The 23618-nt window shown below is 44.6% G+C and overlaps 1 protein-coding gene across 1 annotated transcript in view; it reads left to right on the plus strand.

Annotated features, from left to right (window-relative positions):
* LOC124788463 (facilitated trehalose transporter Tret1-like) overlaps window positions 1-23618 on the plus strand; it is a 73548-nt gene that overhangs the window by 33363 nt on the left and 16567 nt on the right. The window contains exons 3-4 of the mRNA XM_047255733.1: window positions 17711-17919; window positions 22231-22509. Of these exons, the coding sequence (XP_047111689.1) occupies window positions 17711-17919; window positions 22231-22509 (488 nt within the window). The remainder of the gene's footprint in view (window positions 1-17710; window positions 17920-22230; window positions 22510-23618) is intronic.

Consider the following 23618-nt stretch of genomic DNA (forward strand, 5'->3'; position numbering starts at 1 on the left):
CATAAGAAGAAGGGTAAAAGAACGGACTCGCCAAATCACAAATGGTTCAAATGGCTCTGAGCACTATGGGACTAAACATCTGAGGTCATCAGTCCCCTAGAACTTAGAACTACTTAAACCTAACTAACCTAAGGACATCACACACAGCCATGCCAGAGGCAGGATTCGAACCAGCGACCGTAGCGGTATCGTGGTTCCAGACTGAAGCGCCTAGAACCGCTCGGCCACAACGGCTGGCTCACAAAATTATAGACCTATATCCTTCTGTTTGCTGCAGTATTCTTGAACATATTCTCAGTTCGAATAAAGCCGGCCGCTGTGGGCGAGCGGTTCTGGCGCTTCAGTCCGGAACAGCGCTGCTGCTACGGTCGCAGGTTCGAATCCTGCCTAAGGCATGGATGTGTGTGATGGCCTTAGGTAGGTTTAAGTAGTTTTAAGTCTATGGGACTGATGACCTCAGATGTTGAGTCCCATAGTGCTTAGAGCCATTTGAACCATTTGAATGAGTTCGAATATAACAAACTTTCTTGAGACTGACAAGCTTATGTCCGCGAATCACAAAGCATCTCTCGTGCGAAACTCAGCTTGCTTTCTCTCTCATGACATACTGCGAACAATGGGTGAATGGCAACAGGCAGATTCCATATTTCTACATTTTCGGAAAGCATTTGACACAAGGCCCAATTGCAGGCTGTTAACGAAGGTACAAGCATATGGAATAAGTACACAGATAAGTGAGTGGCTGGAGGGCTTCTTAAGTAATAGAGCCCGGTTTGTTGTCCTCGTTAGCGAGTGTTCATCAGAGACGAGGGTATTGTCAGGAGTGTCCCAGGGAAGTGCGATAGTGCCGCTACTTTCTCTACATACGTAAATGGTTTGGCGGTTTGGCGCTTAGGGTGGGGAGCAATCTGCGGTTCTTTGCTGATGACCCCGTGGTGTACGATAAAGTGTCGTAGTTGAGTGACTGTGGGAAGATACAAGACGACTTAGACAAAATTTCCAGTTGGTGTGACGAATGGCATCTAGCCATAAATGTGAAAAAATGTAAGTTGATGCGGATGAGTAGGAAGATCAAACCCTTAACGTTCGGATACATTGTTACTGATGTCCTGCTTCACACTGTTAAGTCGTTTAAATACCTGGGCGTATTACAAATCTGTTAAGACTTTCGTGGCCACTTGTTGACAAACTGCCTTTTGGTTTCTGTCCCGGGTTCTTCGGCCGACGTTCATCTAATGATTTTACTGACGTTTCACCAGCACGAGTGGCTGCCATTGTCAAAGTTTCACCCTCCATTGCCGTTGGTGAATGGATAAATGTCACCTGTTGTTAGATGCACTGCACATCGCTACGTAATAGCTGAATTCTAGATATGCTGTAATAAAACGACAGGTTCCGCGTTCGACTGCTGTTCTTTTCTCCATTGTCAACATGACAGCGATCCACTGAATGACGGAAATACGATTTTACCATCTTAAAGCTACGCAAAAGGTATGCAGTGCCATCTTGTAAAGATCCGCACTTCTGTCGTTTCCTGAAAGTGCCTGCCAAGACTCTCACCGCAACAAGTGCCCACGCAAGAACTGCTTCCAAAGAAAAGTCCCCAACCTCCCTTTCAGTTGAGGCTGCTGCTTTTATTCTAGGGACTTATGGCGTCATACAAGCCCTTAGTCAGAATTCAGACGTGTCCTATGACGAAAATTAAGTATTGTGTGCATTTAAATTAGGCCGATGGCTTATAATACAGATAGTTCAGTGGATCCAAGTGACATTGGGGACCGCCTCACAAACTGCCGGTTGCGATCGCTTGCAATTTGTGTTTATACTGTTTTCGTTGAACTTAGTAGAAAAACGCCAAAATAAAATCTAACAGAATAGTACAACGATCAACATTAAAAGATTCAGTTTTCTTACAAGATTACAAAACTGTAACTGGATTGCGTCTAAGCAAAGTGTAATGAAAGGTAATGACCTGTATTTATCGATGTTTGTGTTACTTAATAGAAATTAAAACATAGTCTTTTAAGTTAAACTAATTGTCAGAAGCGAGCTATTTCGAACTCCTGCTCCAATTGATACACATCACTTGGCTCAAAAGACTTTTCTTTTAATAAATTTAATGAGCAGTGTTTTCTTATTAAGCTTTGCAGGATTAGTACGTAGAAGTTTTCCTCCAAAAAACCTAATACGTCACAGCCAATAACAGGTGGTTCGTACTTCCAATACGTGTTAGTAAAGCTACAGATAATATCCAAAAGACAAACCAAATACGAAAATTTTAAAAGCACGAACGAAACTGAGAAAGTAGATATAAGTAGAAGGTTTGATACTGAAAGCAACGGATAATTCCAAGCAATTTTTTGTAGTTCCCGAAAGTGTCCGTTCCGTTTCATCGGAACCAACTTTTATTGTGTGGAGTTTAGGTTATGGATAAAGTAACAGTTTTCATCTGAACCAGTTGATTTGAAATAGAGCGATTGGCAAAATCGACCTCTGATTTTTTAAAAGAGCGTTGAATGCAGTAGGATCACAATGTCACGCAACGGGACGTCTAAACATTCCGAAAGACGCTTCAAATGGCAGCACTCACGCAGCTGTCAACGGAACGGAAGTTGGACTTCAACGTCAAGAATTCTTTGAAACAAAATATGGACGTTGCTGTGGGGAGAGTGGGAGGTTCCGAGGAACGCGGAGCAGTGATGTCGTCTGCTAACATGAGAAGTTAACCTACTCTCGCGGCGCGCGCCCGTGTTATAGGAGTGGATTTTGTTCCTTTTCCCTTCTTAACCTTCATTTCATAGCTGGCTTTATTTTAGTAACACTTTGATAAGCTTCCGTGACTTCGATATTTTTTTCTGTGGGTACTCTGCTACAAAAGACGCTAAACATAAGAAAGCGAAAAATGATTTAGGTTTTACAATATCTGCACAATGTGAAAGCTATGCTCTGCATAAGTCATCGTAAACTGGGGTGGACCCTTCGGTGCGTTCTGTCTCCTTGATATTTGATCAAGTCATGTCTTCATTGGTCTTCCCGTAGATCTTTTGGCTATTGATGAACATTATTTTGTTGCTTTAGTGATTCTAGCGTTTGATATACGGTTTGTGTGTCCTTTCCACCATATTTAATATTGTCAATTATGTTTTGCATATTCAGTTGAGCTCGAATGTCATCACCTTGCTTTTTATCCATTACCGTTTATCAAGGCACTTATGTAAAGAAGTTCATTCCACATGCTTCTATTTTCTTTTCGTCTCTCTTCTTCAGAGTTCAGTTTTCGCACCCATAGAACAGTGCAGGTGCAGCAGTAACCTTGTAGAACTTCAGCAGAGTATGTGTGTAGACTTTCTTTCCCAATGTTCTGTGTATGGTAGCACAGAAATAATTAAACAGATCTAATTTATATGGTATTTTATTATTTGCCCCACATGTAATATTGCACCCAAACTATTTAACTGTCTTTTTATACGATCTATTATCTCCTTTTCAGTTTCGATCTTAAGTGGCATAGGTCGGTGTCCTAAAAATTCCATCGATTTTGTCTTTCTAATGAAGATTTACAGATCGTATTCTCTGGCTGTTTTACTTAAATTGAAAACAGTTTCTTGTAGTTCATTTTCCTTCTGCCTAACAGTTAGTATGTCGTTAGCAAAAAACAGTGTACGAACATTCACATTATAAATTTTAAATTGTTTTAATCTCCGTGAAAGGGGACACCCTTGTCAGACTCCTTGGATTATTTCAGCCATATTATATCTGTTTTCTGCTGTTAGTATTTGTATTTTCTTATTCATGTATGTATAAAACGTGTACGGCTCCCATAAAATGGGATAGAATCCATCTGTTTCTTAAAATTCCCAACAGTTCGTTTCCATTTACTTTATTAAACATCTTTTTCGATGATACAATCTCAGCATGATCGTTCTTTGAGAAAAACATGTTGTGCATCTGATAATACATTTTCACCGATTGGCGAGGATCGTAATTCTTAAAATTCTAGCATATTTATAACATATATTTAGAAGGCTAATACCTTCGTTGTTCTGACATTGATGTCTATTTCGTTTCTCATAAAATGGGCTATATTCCATTCTTCAAGTATATAACCACTTTGCCAGCACATATTCATAAAATCAAATATGTTAAGTGCATATTTTATTCGTTCTGTGTCGATTTTAGCACATACTGGAGTCTTCCTGTTCTTGCTAGACTTCATGGCATCCTGTAGTTCTTCAACGTTAGTACGTTAACATTTCTATCTGGTTCACTCGGAAACGTCTGCTTATTTTGCACATCCGTCCATAGTGTTTTACTGTATTTTAACCAATCAGTTTCACATATTCATTATTTTGTATGCTTTGTCTTGGCTTCCTATTACACCATGTTCAACATCTGTAATACGTTTTCCCCAAGTATAGCTTTCAACTTGCGTAACTTTCCTTTTCACTAGAGCTGATTCTCTTTAACCATCTAGTCCCAGATCAGGAACACCTAAGGAATGTAACGTTTTCGAATAGCATAAACAGGAACAAAAATTAGTGAACCGATGGTCATTAAAACATTAACAGCGAAAAAGGCAGTTCTGTTTTAGGAAAAAGCTGTAGCTGCTTTAACGTTATTTGGTTCTTAGAAAGAAAAAAAACACAGTGGATATTGTTTGATGAGTTTGTATGTATATATCTTCTCGAGCAAACAAGTGTTATCATTGGTAGCGATGGGACAATACGTTTCGTATCCTTTCACTTCTTAGCAGTGTGAAAAATTTACCATACGAGCTTGATCAAGAACATCCGTTACAATGATGCTTTGGCCATCAACAGATATCACAGGACTTCCTCAATTCTGCTAGTACATTCTGACTTCTGCTAACACCGACGGTATCCCATAACCTTACCTTTACCGTCCGGTATTGCGCTAAGCGAAGTGACAGTGTGTGGACGTTCCGCCTAGCTTGCACACATTCCCATGAGGTGACACTGCCAGCCAGCGTAAATAGACTTCCATATTCTGAGCTCACAGTCTTCATCCAGCCTTCAGCGCTTTGAGTTTGGTAACGAATCAAGAGAAAAGCGTGGAAGATAAGGAACATACTTCCTTGTGACGGCATTCTACTATAAAACTTTCTCTGTCATTGCCTTGTCTAGTAAGAAAAAAAAATCAAGCTTTCTACGGCTGTTTCCATTGCCTCCGCGAGAAACAGCTCGCTGTCGTCATATTGCAGATTTTTTATCGATGTCTGCGATGCTAGTGTGTCCGTTGGAAAGTGAAAAACTTGTCGAACTTCTCTGTTGGCTTTGAACACAGAGACCCCGCTTCCGTGCAACGGAGATTACAGTATTGGCCGTTGTTAAAGGTAATGGTGCAAATTCTCATCACTACAGCCTATTTGATGACCTAGCACAAATCGAGCTACGAGTGCTTCGTCTGCTTCGTCTGAAGAGAGTGAACAAACCAATAGCAAAAGATAAAAGAAATACAGACAAGCAACATTTTAAAATGGTTAAAAAAATGGCTCTGAGCACTATGGGACTTAACATCTATGGTCATCAGTCCCCTAGAACTTAGAACTACTTAAACCTAACTAATCTAAGTACAGCACACAACACCCAGTCATCACGAGGCAGAGAAAATCCCTGACCCCGCCGGGAATCGAACCCGGGAACCCGGGCGCGGGAAGCGAGAACGCTACCACACGACCACGAGCTGCGGACCATTTTAAAATATTTTATTCAGGTGCAAATTGGCTATTAGCGTCCATAATAATAATAATAATAATAGTGGATAAGGTAATTCGTTAATTTGGAGTAAAGTTGGCCAACCTGATCCTAGAAACTGTGACAGATACAATGTCAAAAGTACAGTTATGAGTGAATATGTCGACTTGTGTAAATAAATGCATCTTCCAGGCAAGTCTGTAGTTTATTTCTACTTTTTAAAAGTGTATCAAAGAGAAAAATGCAAGAATTTGGAATTAAAATGTTAAAGAACCCCTCATATCGCCACACGTGCTAGGGATAAACAACTAATGTGCTGCAATAAATAACGTAGCATTTGCGCAAAATTTTGCCATAGTTTCTGAAAGCCCGAGTGCTTCTGCAGCGCAAGTCATTCTCCTGGAAGAAAGAGCCTACAAGAGTGAGTTAAGAATCTATGTAGAGAAAACGAAATTTGTGACAAGTGTAGAAAATGCTCCAAATATTAAATAAATGTTGTGTCTAGACAAGACAGCCTAGACACAATGAGAGGAAACCGAAAGGCACGCGTTTAGCTAAAGCAGGAAGGCGTGAGGTCTGCGATCCCTGACAGTGGCGACACGCGGGTCCGACATGTACTAATGGACCGCGGCCGATTTAAACCTACCACCTAGCAAGTGTGGTGTCTGGCGGTGACACCACAATAAAAATGTTGGGAAAATAGAAAAGATAAAACAGTTCATATTTGTCTGGTGAACTATCCACGAAACTGTGGTATCGTCCAAAGATAGCGGTGCCACATCGATATAAAAGACTTAACGACATCTCACTGCAATCCGCAACGACGAATGGGAGGCGCTCCTGAAGATACCCCTCTCTCTCAGCACAGCAGCGGTCTTGCAAGCAGATCAATGTAGGGCCCAATGTGGAAGCGCTCTGCACCAGTTGGTCACCACAGCTGAAGCAGTCATCGTCAGTGAGAAGGACTAAGGAGTTTTTCAAATCTCAGATGGCCATGTTGTTTTGTAAATGTCCAACATTGTACGTCAAGGCGAGAGTTTGTTAATCAGTGCATCAGGTGATGCTTTTATAGTCAGTGACAGCTGTAAATTATCAAGCACTCCTGCAGCCAAGGATTTTATCATGTTCAGTAAATCTTTTTATCATTCGTGTAATAAAGCGAACAAAAGTTTCATATGTTGTAGTTAAGATGAGCCATCTCCCAGAGCAATCAGAGAATCCACAGTTATGGCCGGACGATTGCAGTTTCAGCTGGGCATAAGAAAAACGATTTAGAAAAAAAAATTACTTTAGAGAGAAAGATACAAAAGCGTTTGATGTAACTAAGAATACCAACAACAAAGATATTTAAGCTAAAGCACTACAACACACTATCGAAAGCCAATTTATTAGATGTCGGCAGATGTCTACTATTAAATTATAAGTTACAACTATTAAAAAGGAGAATTATACGAAAAATATTAGGTCCTCAGAAAAATGTAGCATTCGGAATATTAAGCGGTAACAATTAAACATAGAAAAACAAAGAACATAGAAAACATAACATAAACAGGAAGGAACAGAACATTACTATTTCTTGCACATGGTCATGGACATGGACGTGCTCACGGACTTGGAGCACAGCAGACTAACGAAGCAAACCTTCTTAGGGAGAAGAAATTACCAATCACCTGAATTCAAGAGGTTAGCAAAGAGTTAGAAAGATGTAACATAACAGAAGAACAAGTGTTGATTGGCGACTTCATGGAGTGCCGTGTGCACAACGACCATATACGTGAAATTTGAAGGAAGGTCAGCGTTGGCCGTAATATTGATGGTTTATTGATAGCTAAATCGATTTTCGGTCACATATTGATCATCTCCAGTGTTGGAAGTTAAAAATTTCACATAGCGATCAGTGAATAAAAAACAACACAGCACAAATACACCTGAGTATAAACCAACTGTTGGAAAGAACATACCTGTGGTGTACAAATTAAACTCATAGGCACTGGTATCAAGTTATTATCAGTAACCAAAGCTAAGAAACGATGACAATAACTTCTCTCCAACAGTTGGTTTATACTTAGGTGTATTTGTGGTGTTTTGTTTTTTATTCAGTGATTACTATGTGAAATTTTTAACTTCCAGCACTGGAGATGATCACTGTGTGACTGAAAATCGATTTTGCTATCAATAAACCATCAAAATTACGGCCAACGCTAACCTTCCTTCGAAGAAGAACAAGTGTTAGAGAGATTTTTAGGTTCAAATGGCTCTGAGCACTATGGGACTTAACATCTATGGTCATCAGTCCCCTAGAACTTAGAACTACGTAAACCTAACTAACCTAAGGACAGCACACAACACCCAGCCATCACGAGGCAGAGAAAATCCCTGACCCCGCCGGGAATCAAACCCGGGAACCCGGGCGTGGGAAGCGAGAACGCTACCGCACGACCACGAGATGCGGGCAGATTTTTAGGGATAATTTATAAAACTAGAAGTATCCAAGACGGGAAGAAAAGAAAATTGTGTGAAGATAGAGAAAAGGCACCAATAGAGAACTACTGAAAAGAAAGCAAAGAACAACAAAAGATTAAGAACTGTAAATCTAACGTGCTTCTTTGAAGGCCTTAACGCGAGAAAAAGGAGAATATAACGGCATAATTACAGATTATTAATCACAGGTCTGAAAGGGGTAAAAAATGGTTCAAATGGCTCTGAGCACTTAACATCTCAGGTCATCAGTTCCCGAGAACTTAGAACTACTTCAACCTAACTAACATAAGGACATCACACACATATTTGTCCGAGGCAGGATTTGAACTCGCGACCGCAGCGGTCGCGCAGTTCCAGACTGTAACTATTTACTATTAAAACCAGTCTTGATCACGATTTATTTAACAAGGTGACCGGTTTCGACCACTACTGTGGTCATCTTCAGACCATTGAGTAGGAACCTCTTTCTGTTGGAGAATCACTACTCCAACAGAAAGAGGTTCCTACTCAATGGTCTGAAGATGACCACAGTAGTGGTCGAAACCGGTCACCTTGTTAAATAAATCGTGATCAAGACCGTTTTTAATAGTAAATATTTATAAGGCATTGATCACTGCTGTTCCCGTAATGCATTCAAAAGTAATCCAGACTGTAACGCCTAGAACCGCTCGACCACAAAGGCCGGCTGAAGGGGGTAAAGTGACGACCGTTGCAAACGATTGCGACACTTGCAGAGCTCTTTGGATCGTCGCCTCCTTTCCTGCCCTACATAAGCCGAGTGGAGTAGCGTGCCACTACTGTGCGTGGTGAGAACAGGGTTCGTGGCGTGCCCCCGCGCCCCTGTACCTCCCACCTAGCGCCGGCGCAGCTTGCCCAGCCCGGCCCCAGCTGCTGCCATTGGGCTATCCGCCCGCGCCGGCGCCGCGCCGTTGAGCGGTCGTCAACCTTTTAAAGAGAGACAGCGAGAGGCAGAGCTGCTCTGTGCTGCGGTCGCCTGAACCGGCTGGTGTCGAGCCGAGGATGTTGGCAAGGCCGCCGCCGGGCAGCGCCGAAGATAGCAAACAACTGGCCGCCGTTCTCCACTCACCACCCTCAGTTGCTTCCCTACAGTCAACAATAAAACGTATCAGCTTGTTTCCAAAAGCAACGTTCAGGTGAACTTTTCTGACAAAAATCAGGCTGTTTGACTGTTATAGGTACAAACGAAAGGGGCGACATGATGACAATGGAATGGTGATAGTGGTGGTGGCGGTAGTGCTGGTATGTATAGGGCGCTCAACAGTGAGGTCATCAGCGCCCAAAATCAAATAATGCTAATAAACACAGGTCCTAAAACCAATGGTGTCCTCAATAGGATGTATGCACGAGTGCAGTCATGCTACTTGTACAATAATGTTAAAAAAAAAAATGGCTCTGAGCACTATGGGACTTAACATATATGGTCATCAGTCCCCTAGAACTTAGAACTACTTAAGCCTAACTAACCTAAGGACAGCACACAACACCCAGTCATCACGAGGCAGAGAAAATTCCTGATCCCGCCGGGAATCGAACCCGGGAACCCGGGCGCGGGAAGCGAGAACGCTACCGCACGACCAATATTGTTAACAGCTAAAGATAATTTTTGGATGATGTCCCTTACAGTGAAAGGATACGTGTGTGGCACAAGCATTATGATGCACTGGCACACTTTCATGTGACTGTTCGGGAATACGTATTGCAAATCTTCAACATCTAATGTGAGGGTCATGCATCCCCAACACGACGGCCTCCCAGGTTCCCAACACGAACCAGCTAGACTTTTTTTGTGGGGATATTTAAAACCTTTCGTGTATCCCAACGTTACTGACAGTGTCGATAAAGTATGAGAGCACACTGTGAATAATTGTCAAAGCATTTACACTACTTCCCATTAAAATTGCTACACCAAGAAGAAACGCAGATGATAAACGGGTATTAATTGAATAAATATATTATATTGCATGACATGTAATTGCATTTTCACGTAATTTGGGTGCATAGGCACTCCGTCTTCAGGCCACAACTGGCCCACCGGGACCATCCGACCGTCGTGTCAACCTCAGCTGAGGATACGGATAGGAGGGGCGTGGTCAGCACACCGCTTTCCCGGTCGTTATGATCGTTTTCTTTGACCGGAGCCGCTACTATTCGGTCGAGTAGCTCCTCTCCCGGTCGTTATGATCGTTTTCTTTGACCGGAGCCGCTACTATTCGGTCGAGTAGCTCCTAAATTGGCATCACGAGGCTGAGTGCACCCGAAAAATGCATGGCAGCTGAATGATCACACATCCAAGTGCCGCCCACGCCCGACAGAGCTTAACTTCGGTGATCTCACGGGAACCGGTGTATCCACTGCGGCAAGAATTTGGGTGCATAGATCCTGAGAAATCAGTACCCAGAACAAAAATCCTCTGGCCGTAATAACGGCCTTGATACGCCTGGGCATTGAGTCAAACAGAGCTTGGATGGCGTGTACAGGTACAGCTGCCCATGCAGCTTCAACACGATACCACAGTTCATCAAGAATAGTGACTGGCGTATTGTGACGAGCCAGTTGCTCAGCCACCATTCACCAGACGTTTTCAATTGGTGAGAGATCTGGAGAATGTGCTGGCCAGGGCAGCAGTCGAACATTTTCTCTATCCAGAAAGGCCCGTACAGGACCTGCAACATGCGGTAGTGCATTATCCTGCTGAAATGTAGGGTTTCGCAGGGATCGAATGAAGGATAGAGCCACGGGTCGTAACACATGTGAAATGTAACGTCCACTGTTGAAAGTGCCGTCAATGCGAACAAGAGGTGACCGAGACGAGTAAAGATGAAAATCTATGGCGTCTAGTCACTCGAAAAATAGCCCATTGTCTAAAAAAATTTTCTAAAAATGGCTAAAAACGAGTGCTGTGAATATTTGAATGAATACTTGAAATACGGATTCATGTTCACACCTACAAATGGACAACTATCGTTGTACCTAATTTGTGATAAGGCATTACAAAACGAAGCTATGAAGTTTTCCATCTTAGGAAATTGCAATCGTACAAAGTGGTTATTCCTAGCTAATTTTTTACAGATATAGCACCAAAGTTTGAGAAACGCTAAATTGGAGGCAAGGTAAACGAAGAAATCTAATCTTCGTGCTTACAAATGCCTCTTTGCACCGTCTGTAATGGCCTCGATGTCACGGGGCGTTAAACCCAATCTCCCATCCTTCCATTATATGGGTGCTGTAGAAATTGAAATTTCGTTAAAAGCGTCGAATCTGTGGTGTGCTGGCAAGCTCTCGAAGAAGAACAGGTCTGCAACGATTCGTGTTCTTGCCTGAAATATCAACCGTACCGTAACGCTATTCAGTATTTCATTCCATTACTTGAGGCCCATTCATAGCTCAGAAGATACTGAAGAGGAACTTATAATCAGAGACTTGACAAATGAAATTCTACTTACCGAGCGAAGTCGTATATCATAGTCTGAACTTTAGCCCTTATAATAACACTATCGGATTTACACCCTTATAATAAAATATGCCTTTTTGCCTTTTGGCATTTTATGGCGTCAGAAATTGTATTGGACGTCTGCTCACGAATGACTCGTCCGCATCGTATCCTAGGCTTGCACCAAACTCACAGGATGCAATATCTGAAAAATCTCAACAATGATTAGATCTAGTACTGTTTTACGGTTCTCTGGTCAGAACTTCATACAAATCATGACGTCATTGTGTTCAACATTCTCACTAGAAGAAGCCATGCTGGGACAGCAAGAATGGTGTTCATCAATACTGACGTACATCAGTTTTCATGGGCGTGTATCGCTCGTACACCCTTCTCTTGATGTGAACTTACCGTTACTGTGTTCCATCACCTTTCTTTGAATTTTTATCGATATTTTATGCTCTCCAACGACAAATATATCTCCTTGCAATTATTCTTCATTGCACGTCACCGTATTTGATCAACTGCTCCTCCCAATTCACAGGCTTGCTATTTTTGTGCTTACGTGAACATTTTCTCTAAGAAAGTATCTTTTCCTCGCGAGAGTGAAATGCCTGGTAGTAAAAGAAGAAGAATAGAGCTGAGCACCCCCTCGACAATGCTATCGTTAGTCTGAATTGATATTAGGGTTTAAAGTTCTGCCAATTACGAGGTCATTAGAGACGCAGCTCGTATTGGGGAAGAATGGGAAAGGGCATCGAAATTGCACGTTTCGAAGGAACCTTGCCGTAGTTTGCTTTAAGACGATTCGAGACATCATTGAACTCACCCGGGATTGCCAAATCGTAACGCTAAACGGGGAGCTGAACTGCCTTCCTTGCGAATGCTAGTTTATCATCTTAACTGATGTTGCCCAGTCAAAATTTCTGGTATGCTCATTACATCTGATATAGTGAATTTGGTTTTGAATTCCAGTAAACTCTCGTGTTTGCTTGAAACGACGTGAAACCGCGAAGTTTTAATTGAAAGTGGCAGCTGAATCTAGCTGCGATTCTGCTCTGACACTAATGCCACCCAGCACCGGTATTCTTTTTTTACATAGGTGGTATGAAGCTGTGGATTCTGATTGACTATGGAACCTCACCTCTCGAGTTCCAGCTGTGAAAGGCCCTTCACATCCGCAACAGTTTCAGAACCCTTTTCCTGTCCATATATTCTTATCTATTGACTATTTCATTACCCACGGCGCCCTCATTTACCATTGTAGATACCACCTATAATCTTCCCGATCGTCATTCCAACATACCGTTGCCAGCGACGCCCATCTGTTCCTCTTATAAGTGCAGTCACCATCTAAACCATGTTCTAACCCACAATCTTCAATCCTCGTTATCTGTTCCACCGATCTGCTACAAAATGTAACAAAAATTACTCCCACCACCAGAAAATAAGAAGTTAGCTACCGTCTCCAAGTGCTCTGTTCGATATTCTGCTAACTGTCATTGGATCTCGACCAACGCGAGCAGCATTGTCGCGATACGATAAACCGCAATCGCGATAGGCTACAATCCGACCTTTACCAAAGTCGGAGACGTGATGGTACGCATTTCTCCTCCTCACACGAAGCATCACAACAACATTTCACCAGGCAACTGCTGTTTGTGTACGAGAAATCGGTTGGAAACTTTCCTCATGTCAGCACGTTGTAGGTGTCGCCAGCGGCGCCAACCTTGTGTGAATGCTCTGAAAAGCTAATCATTTGCGTATCACAGCCTCTTCTTCGTGTCGGTTAAATTTCGCGTCTGTAGCACGTCATCTTCGTGGTGTAGCAATTTTAATGGCCAGTAGTGTAATAAACCGTTTGGTAATGTACTCAAGCAAATGGAAGATGCTTATCCCGGTCAAGCCCGAATAATTTATACATCTCATATTACTGTAGAAATCCATAGTACGACATTATTTGTAATGTTTCTCCAATTTTTACAATGCTATAATTATTTTATGTGGAATTTGTATGTCCTACTGTATTCGAGGTGGAATGAAGTAAGGAAATAATTTGATGAGGATAGCGAGTGGGAACGGTGCAAAGAAATGAAAGAGATTCCCAGTATGCCGTAATACTATATCTTGTAAGTCAAAGACTGAAATCTGTAGAAAATTTTAACATATGGTTAGGGCTGCAAAGTTCTTTATTTAAAAAGAACTGTCTGATTGTAGGAGCGTTCGTGTTTTACATACATGCACAGACAATCCTGCGGAATATTACGCTTAGGATCAAAGATTTCGTTTATCTTTTACAAATGCTCAATGTATCCTCCAACTGACGAACAACAAACATCCAAACGGCAGTGAAACTCATCCCATACTTTTTCCAACATTTCTGGAGTTCATGCATTCGTTGGTGTGGTATAAACTGTCACAAAAAAATCTCATGCCGTGAGATCTGATGGCCTCAACGGAGTCTTCATCCACGTGGTTTGTGTTCAACAATGGTTGCTGGTTGCCTTTAAGGACAAGTTTATAATTGAGCATATTCCGGACATAATTGACGCGTGCCATGTCAGGTAAATATGTAATCCAGGAAAGGTGTGGTACCTGTCGTTGTTCGAAGAACACTTGCACATTCCTCTCATGACTGGAATTGACCTGCTCAAATATGACACGAGGAGCAGTACCTCGAGCACTGAAACGTATCTGATACAGTTGTTGGCCGGCCGCTGAGGCCGAGCGGTTCTAGGCGCTTCTGTCCTGAACCGCGCTGCTGCTACGGTCGCAGGTTCGAATCCTGCCTCGGGCATGGATGTGTGTGATGTCCTTAGGTTAGTTAGGTTTAAGTAATTCTAAGTCTAGGGGACTGATGACCTCAGATTAAGTCCCATAGCGCTTAGAGCCATTTGAACCATTTGATACAGCTGTTGCTGTTGAGGCTGGCCTCAGTATGTAGTGGCTTAAGATCTTGTATCAGGGTGGTGCCCATCGTCGCGTTTGACGTTTGTCTGTTATTCTAGTCAACAGTCCAGATTGTCAGACTGATTATTAGGATGCAAGCTCCGCGTACCGAAACCAAGATACCGACAGCCGGAAGGAGAACTATGGTGCGGCTTTCTGACGCAGTGTTCGCGCTACACAGGCTCTTACTGGCACGGCACGGCACGGCACTGTAGTTACTTAGTAACGGCTATGGTACAAATACTGCATTATTAGATCACCAATGTTGTCGACGGCTGGACACAAGATACTTGTGAGGCGAAGTCGATCGATTTCTACCTGCTTCAGATTATCCAGAATTAGGCAGCCCTCTTTCAGGCCTTACGAGCAAAATGTTATCATATTTCGCCTTCCAGTGTCGTTTTTAGAAGCAAGCGATCCTGTTCTTCGAGGGGGCGTTCAATAAGTAATGTAACAAGTTTGTTTTTCCTCGGGCTGATTTCGGTTGAGAAAACGCAATTTTTTGCGGTACACCGTGGAATATTCCCCCTTAAAGCCCTATAGTTTCATGAAGTTCCGATAGGTGGGGGCGCTATACACAACCATCACAATGACGTCTGTAACGGAGGTGCGTTCCAAGCAAAGAGCTGTCACTGTGGCGGAAAACCAGAGCATCGCGGAGTCCTTTAGCGGGGCATTTGTGATCAGCCCAACAAGGTCGCGCAAATATGTCCGACCTCCCACGTGCCAGTCGGCAGCACACAGTTGTGACTCCTTCAATGTTGGGACGTGTGGACACTCTCATTCGAGGTGATCGATGGATCACAATCAAAGACATCGCTGCATAACTGGAAGTCACTGCTGGTAGTGCTAACACACTCGTCTAGCAGTAGGGGTATTCAAAAGTATGTGCCCACTGGGTTCCTTCCTGCCATGAAGAGCAACGAAGGACCATCTGTGCGGAATTTCTTTCGCCTTACTAGGCTGATGGTGACAATTTTTTATCTAACATCGTCACAGGCTATGAAACACGGGTTAATGACTTCAAACTGGCCACACCATCTCTCCTCCGAAGATAAGGTTAAAAGGCGCACCTTCAGCCTAGTAAAGTCATGGCGATGGTCTTCTGGGACTCTGAAGGGGTTATTCTGTCTGATATCCGCCATGGTGTAACAATCAGCTCTGAACTGGCCCTGAGCAAACTGGAAAAAGGACTTCAGCATGTTCGTCGCCACAAAAATGCAGAAAAACTTCTCCTTCTTCATGACAACGCAAGGCCTCGTAGAACTCTGAGCACCAGAGAAGAGATCACAAAACTTCACCTGACTGTTCATCATCCTCCTTACAGCCGGATCTCGCACCTCCCAACTTCCATCTGCATGGCCCAATGAAGATGCACTCTACAGGAAGCAGCACTTGGATTGTGGGGAAGTTACAGATGCAGCAACACGTTCGCTGCAACGTCGACCAGCAAAGCGGTACCATGAGGTCATACAGACTCTCTCAGTAATATGGTGTAAGTACTGGAGCTAGGCCAGCGCCAGTCCATTTTGTTAGTGCAGGCTGCCTATATCAGGGGCAGGTATGCATTCAGGGGCAAACCTATTGTTCTCGTTTGATTGACAGGTCCTTAACCTATAGTTCTGTTAAGTGGTTTTCCATATCACCCCCATTTCCTTATGATTGACAGGCTCTTAACCTATTGTTCCCCCCACCCACCCCCTTCCCCAACTCTTACCAATTTGATTACTTAATTAAATTGTTCAATTAATTAACCTCTCACCCACTGGTAAAGCCCCTCCCTTCTCCTCCCCCAGAAAATGGTGGGAAGTTCAAGTTCCATCAGGACAATGCAACATACCATGGCTACCGCCACTAACTGGGTTAAACGCTGTGATGTCAGTATGTTCACAGGCTATACACATCAGATGTGTCCTGTTAGAATAATGATAGAGAGAAAACGGTCGAACAGATGAGAGGGATGATAGATCTCTCTGGTGTTGGTACTGTGCACTAGCTCACTTGTTCACCTCATGGGGAACACACTGTTTCCCGCCATATTGGACAACAGTACTTGTGTCATCGGCTGATGTCATTTCACCATCTTGGATTACGTCACAATTGCGAATGCACTCAGGTGGCAGTATTGTGTACTAGGTCAGCTGGAGTCTGGAATTCGTGGTGAACACACTAGATGGCTGTACTGCATCAAATTGTTTATATAAATAGTGCATGCAAAATTAAAATTTATGTTCAGCACAGGTCGAGTCCTCTTCCCGCCATTTCCTAAGATGAGATGGTGGTCGGGTGACTTAGGTTTGTGGAGGTAGCCCAACTGCCCTTCCTTTCACGCCATTTTCTTAGGTTAGTGAAGGTAGCCATGGTATGTTGCATTCTCCTGGTGGAACATGAACTTCCTACCATTTTCTAGGGGAGGAGAGGGGAGGGGGGAGGTGATTTACCAGTGGGTGAGAGGTTAATTAATTGAACAATTTTATTAAGTAGTCAATTAAATTGATAAGAGTGAGAGGACCTACTCCAATAATTCAGACCTGAAAGTGTACCTGCAGCAGCGAGGAGGGAGAGGGGTTGGGGGTAGGGGTGGGGGTGGAGGAAACAATTGGTTAAGTTCCAGTCAATCAAAAGGAAATTGGAGTGACATGGAAAACAACTTAACAGAACGATAGGTTAAGGACCTTTCAATCAAAGGAGAACAATAGGTTTGCCCCTGACTGCATATCTGCCCCTGATGTAGGCAACCCGCACTAACAAAATGGACTGGCGCTGGCCTAGCTCGACTACTGGTGTAAGGATGTCGCATTTAACGCCAACTGTGCTGAAAAATAGGATTTGTAGCCCAAAGAGTAGGGAGTAATGTGGCATATTGGAATCCTGAATAAAACCTACCTGCTTTCAGAAAGAAAAAAATGTGTTGCATTACTTACTGAACCCACATTGTACACGTTAGTTTTGTGCTGTTGCCCTGCCGACTGACCATACTCCTCATCCCAACGGATTCCTGTCCCTATATTGGGTTCTTTGATGTTGACGAACCGTATTGGCGAGTGCTTTTACGTTGCTGCTCAGTCAGGAGGCTCTCCCCGCTCACGCACGCCTCCCCGGTGTTTGTGTGCAGCGAGCATCCACTCTGCGGTGACGCCGCTGGGCGCGCTGTCCTCCAGCTGGTTCTCGGAGCGGCTGGGCCGGCGCGCCACGCTGCAGCTGACGGTGCTGCCCAACGTGCTGGGCTGGCTGCTGCTCGCGCTCGCCAGGGACCACGCCGTGCTGCTCGCCGGCCGCGCCGTCTGCGGGTTCGCCGTCGGGCTCGCCGTGCCGCCCACGCAGGTGAGTGCCTCGCTGGTAGCACCTTACACCCTTACACCACTTTCAGCAAGTAAGCCAGACCTAATAAAACAGCAGGCCGCCACTATAGAGTGGTACAGCTGGTACAGCCTTCACTCCCTTACACTTCCAAGATCATTTATAATCCATATCGTACGCTAGACAGCGCTCCACCCTTCCATCTGAAGTCCCTTTGGATTTACAGGTGTTGATCAAAAATATGGAAACACGCTCGAAGTCACAGTACCAAGTTACGACACCTGAAGATGGGCATATAAGAGCTCGAAACCGGTCGTATCATAATAAAAGAACTCTACAACTGTAGCGGTATTTTCAACCTCTGGTATAATGCTCATGTTCCTCCAACAGGATTGTTTGAAAGTAAGTAAATTTCAACATGGACAATTTGTTGGTGATCGTGCATTGGGTGCTTCCGTAGCCAAGTTGTCGAAGTGTTTGGTGTTTCAAAAGACACCTAATCGAAGACCTATACAGGGAAAGCGGATACACATCATCCGCTAAGTCACAATGCGCACCAAAGTTGTTCTGTGTGATCGTGATGGACGGTCGTTGGAAAGGATTGTGAGGAAAACAGCCAGTGGTTCATGTGAGCAGAGATGAAACTCAGAGAGACACAATTACGGGCTGTATTGTGGGTAGTCAAACATTTCCAGTTGCAACCGATGCAGGATCATCTTCATTGCCCCTGCAGAATGCGGCTGAGAATTGTCTTGAAGAAGAAAACGCACGACAGTTATGAAATGTTGACTGCATAGCTTAAGGCGAAATTTCTCACCAGGCCGTCGTACTTGACGGGATACACTATTGTTCTCGGTACCTTTATGTGCTCCCTGTGTGCTCAGAACTAAAAGGAACGACGTAATGCGATCGACAGGCATACTACAGACACTGCCCAACACACCTGTGCAAAACTTCATCCGATTTTCACAGTGGCTTCCATTTCGCGACCGATCGTTCCTTACTTTCCGAATAACCCTCGTAAGAAGACGCCAGCTGCAGAACTGAACGGCGCACTCGCGAACCGTTCAGCACCAGGACAACGCCAAGGGAGCTCCATAACGAGGGAACTACAGGGCAAGCTGGAATCCGAAAGACACTCATCAATGATGCAAATGCTCGTAACAGGAAAACGTTCTGCGGAAGCCATAAAATGTGGAGTATGGAGAAATGAAAGAAAACCATTTTGTCGGACGAGTCTTATTTCACAGTTTCTAATTTCTGGCCGAGTTTACGTCCGAAGAGTGACATATGGCCAGGGTCTGCCAATTTTTCGGACAGTCGTAGTGGTATTCCATGGACCCCATGGGTATTCTGCGAGGCAGCATTATTGCTAATGATTAAGTGACCAGGTCCGTTTCACGGGATAATGTCTGTTCCCCAACTGTGATGTTGTGTCCCATGACGACAGGACACCTGTTCACACAGTTCCCACCGTCTTGGACTAGTTTTGTGAGTTGTGAGCAGCAGGATGAATTACGGTATCCCCCAGAACATCATAATCACCAGATATCAATATTATTCTGCCTTTGTGTTCTATTTTGAATTTACCTATAAGAATGGTATAACATTCCCTCTGGAAACCACGCAAGACCTGTATTTATCCTTTCTGAGACAACTGCAAGCTTTTTCCAATGCTAACGGTCTTCGTACACCGTACTGGGCACAGCCGTGTGTCGTGATTTCGCTCTTTCCACACTTTCGTCCACCCGTCTGTTTGTAGGAAGATTATATGGTGTTGCAGCGGAAAACCTTTCTTTACAATGCACCATGGAAAGAGATACGAACTTCAAATGTAAACCTGAGTTTCTTCTGGCGAATAAAATGTTGAAGTAACTAACAGGAATGGAGCCGGGTGACGTCGTCGAGAACCGCCGAAATTTCGGCAGGAGCACACCCTGTCATTTTCAAGGCAAAACTGTAAGAAATAAGCGCTGTGCAGCAGAGTTTGAAGAGCAGTTCCGGAAAATTAACACACACACACACACACACACACACACACACACACACCGTAAACACTAGCGCAAACACACAACCAAAGATCACCGACATCGAAAGTTGTCGACTGCGAAAATTAGAAACGAACGGGTGAGGTAGTATTAAGTCCGTTCCTCTGTCTGTTTACAAGGGAGAGAGCAAGAATCCAAGCATCTCTATTTTTAAAATTACTTGCTAATTTAATTTCTTGTAGCACGTCATATGCTGGACAGAGTGTGGAGGACCATTGTACGAAGCATAATCATCACAAGACGCTTACAGCAACGAGCAATTCCGCTATTGCAGAGCACTGTCTTGGCATCGTTCATCTTATGGAATACAACAACACAGAGATTCTCGCATGCACTTCCACGTATTGGGATAGCGTTATTAAGGAAGCAGTTGACAATAAATTAGCAAGTAACCTTGTAAATACACATGAAGGTTTTTGTTTAAATTTTGCTTGGAATTCTGTTGTCTTCCTTATCAAGAACAGAAGGGTAGAGTTCACTATCGATAACTTCTGACGTCGGTCGTCTTTGTCTGTGAGAAGGTGCCTTGTATGTATGTGTGCGTTCCGGAATTACTCTGCAAACTGAGGCTTTAAGTTCCCTTGCACAGCACTTATTTGATACAGTTTTGCGTTGACTATGACTGGTGCTCACCCGTCGAAACGTTGGCAGTTGTTAACGATGACACCTAGCCGCATTCCCGTAAGTTACTTGGGTTCAAATGTAAATTGCCATCGTAATAACTATAACGACCCTACTACACCATCTCCAAGCTGTAAACTACCCAGGAGGATTTGCTGTCACCTAATTGTGCGTTCTCGCTTCCCGCGCCCGGGATCGATTTCCGGCGGGGTCAGGGATTTTCTCTGCCTCGTGATGACTGGGTGTTGTGTGATGTCCTTAGGTTAGTTAGGTTTAAGTATATCTAAGTTCTAGGGGACTGATGATCATAGATGTTAAGTCCCATAGTGCTCAGAGCCATTTTTGAACCTAATTGTGACGGGAACAGGCCATACCAGGACGAGAGCGACGCTACAGAGCTGGGGTATAGTTGATAGATTTGAGAGCAGTGCGTGGAGTACGTGGTCCATGACTGCCCCAAGAGAAGATATTTAGGAAATGTAACTACAAAAAAATGGTTCAAATGGCTCTGAGCACTATGGGACTCAACTGCTGTGGTCATAAGTCTCCTAGAACTTAGAACTACTTAAACCTAACTAACCTAAGGACATCACACACATCCATGCCCGAGGCAGGATTCGAACCTGCGACCGTAGCGGTCGTGCGGTTCCAGACTGTAGCGCCTTTAACCGCTCGGCCACTCCGGCCGGCAAATGTAACTACAACTAAAGCTCTTATCTGAACATGTAACATTAGAGTTGTTTATGTACGATACTGCGTATACACTCCTTAAGGAAAAGAGAGTCGCACCAGAAAGGAAATTACAATTCCAAAAAAATTGCATGATTTGTTCGAGAGAAAGAGTTTTACAAATCGAACAAGTGAATAACGTGCTGGGCGACCTTATACAAGCAGTTATTTGGCTTTGTAGTGACTAATAGAGTTGTTGGATGTCCTCTTGATACATTGTGGCCAGTTGGCGCGTTAGATCCAGCGATCTTGCTGGCCAAGGGATGGTTTAGCAAACACGAAGATGGCGGGCCGGGGTGGCCGAGCGGTTCTAGGCGCTATAGTCTGAAACCGTGCGACCGCCTCGGGCATGGATGTATGTGATGTCCTTAGATTAGTTAGGTTTAGGTAGTTCTAAGTTCTAGGGGACTGATGACCTCAGACGTTAAGTCCCATGGTGCTCAGAGCCATTTGAACCAAATACGAAGACAAGTAGCAGAAACCCTCGTCGTTTGCATGTAGGCATTATGTTACTGAAATGTAAGTGGAGATGGGCAACAAAATGGAGGGTATAATATCGTCAGCGTACTGCTGTGCTGGAAGGGTATCTGACCGCTGAATGGGGCATCTCCACAGAAGTCTTTGCTGGCCAGTTCTATTCCATTCAGTGAGATTCCAGGCCGAAGACATGTCTCGAGACGCCTGGTGGTATACCAACCTGACTGTAGCCTGCCATACAGCCTCATAAACAGGAGTAATGTTCTGTGGTGTCATTTCCTTTCATAGCAGGACCTATTTGCTCGTCATCCACGGTATATTGCAGGTGCAAGTGGAATGCTTTAGAAAGCACCCCTTGAGCACAGCGAGGTAAAGGCTCTTTTATCTTTCCTGGTCTCCTTTGGGATAAGTCTTTACAGTAGGTAACGGCTGTGGACTTTAGCTGGTGGTGCGTGTGCAGGTGTACCTGGGCGAGACGTCGGAGCCGCGGGTGCGTGGCATGCTGGCGGGGTCGCCGATGGTGAGCTACTCGCTGGCGATCCTGGTGGTGTACACGCTGGGCAGCTGGCTGGAGTGGCACACGGTGGCCTGGATCAACACGGCGCTGCCGCTGGTTGCGCTCGCCGCCGTCTCGCTGGTGCCCGAGAGCCCCGTGTGGCTGGCGCGCAACGGCCGCCTCGAGCAGGCCCGGCGCGCCCTCACCTGGCTGCGCGGGGGCCGTTTCGCAGACCCCCACGAGGTGAGTGGGTAGCCCAGGCTGCTGCCTGCGCACAGTGTCCAGAGTCTGCTTTTGTCCTCATCTTCCTTCATTTCTTTCCCACCACATAGGAGGGGGACGGGCAGCATATCACTGACCTTCAGCCTAACTATACAGTCTGGTCACATTAATGCGACCACTGCCTATGTTCGGCCTCAACGTGCAGTAACCACTCACATACGGCAGGTGGCAGCACTAGAAATGGAGGGTATATATAGCGTATTAGGGGAAAAAATGGAAATGAGCGTTTGGCGCCTTACAGGGTCCTTTACGGGGCAGGTCCGGCCGCCTTGCTGCAGGTCTTATTACATTCGACCCCACATTGGGCGACCTGCGCGCCGGATGGGGATGAAATGATGATGAAGACAACACAACACCCAGTCCCTGAGCGGAGAAAATCCCCGACCCAGTCGGGAATCGGGCCCCTTAGGATGGCAGTCCGTCACGCTGACCATTCAGCTATCGGGGCAGACAGCATATTGGGGGGATATGGGCAAAAGTGCAGACGCTGTAGTAAGGTGGAAACAGACATCCAAAGGCATGATGATTGGCTTTCGGGCCAAGGGTGGAAGCTCGGCTTGGTTTGTAAACCGTTTGCGTAATGCTGTGGTTAAAGTACACCACGCGTGCTCTGAGGCAACGGTGGCGCACCATAGACTATGGATGAAATGGGTGACCGACGCCTGTTGAGGTATGAACAGATGAATGTATGTGAAAGGTTGAGCAACTGACCGCCCAGACGAACCATGGGGCTGCCAACAGTGTCTCGTCAAAGACCAATCAACAAATGTTACTGCCTATCCGTCTCCCCTTCGTGCGCCTGGTTCATGCATCAATGGTGACTGGTGTTCACCGGCGACGAAGGCAGGAATTTGCATACCGATACCGTAATTGGGAGTCCACTGAGTGGTAATCAGGTTTTACGCACCATCGAATGGATGGCCGTTATCCTGTGTGGCCCTGCAGCAATAGTCGAAAGAGTCCAGGCAGCAAGAGAAAGCATTATGGTCTACAGAATGTTTTCGTGCTCTTTCTGGTTGATCTCGTTATTCCGGAAGACACAGTGGAACAACACAAGTACGCATCTATCT

The sequence above is a fragment of the Schistocerca piceifrons genome, chromosome 3, assembly GCF_021461385.2.
Source record: "Schistocerca piceifrons isolate TAMUIC-IGC-003096 chromosome 3, iqSchPice1.1, whole genome shotgun sequence".
Taxonomy (NCBI): domain Eukaryota; kingdom Metazoa; phylum Arthropoda; class Insecta; order Orthoptera; family Acrididae; genus Schistocerca; species Schistocerca piceifrons.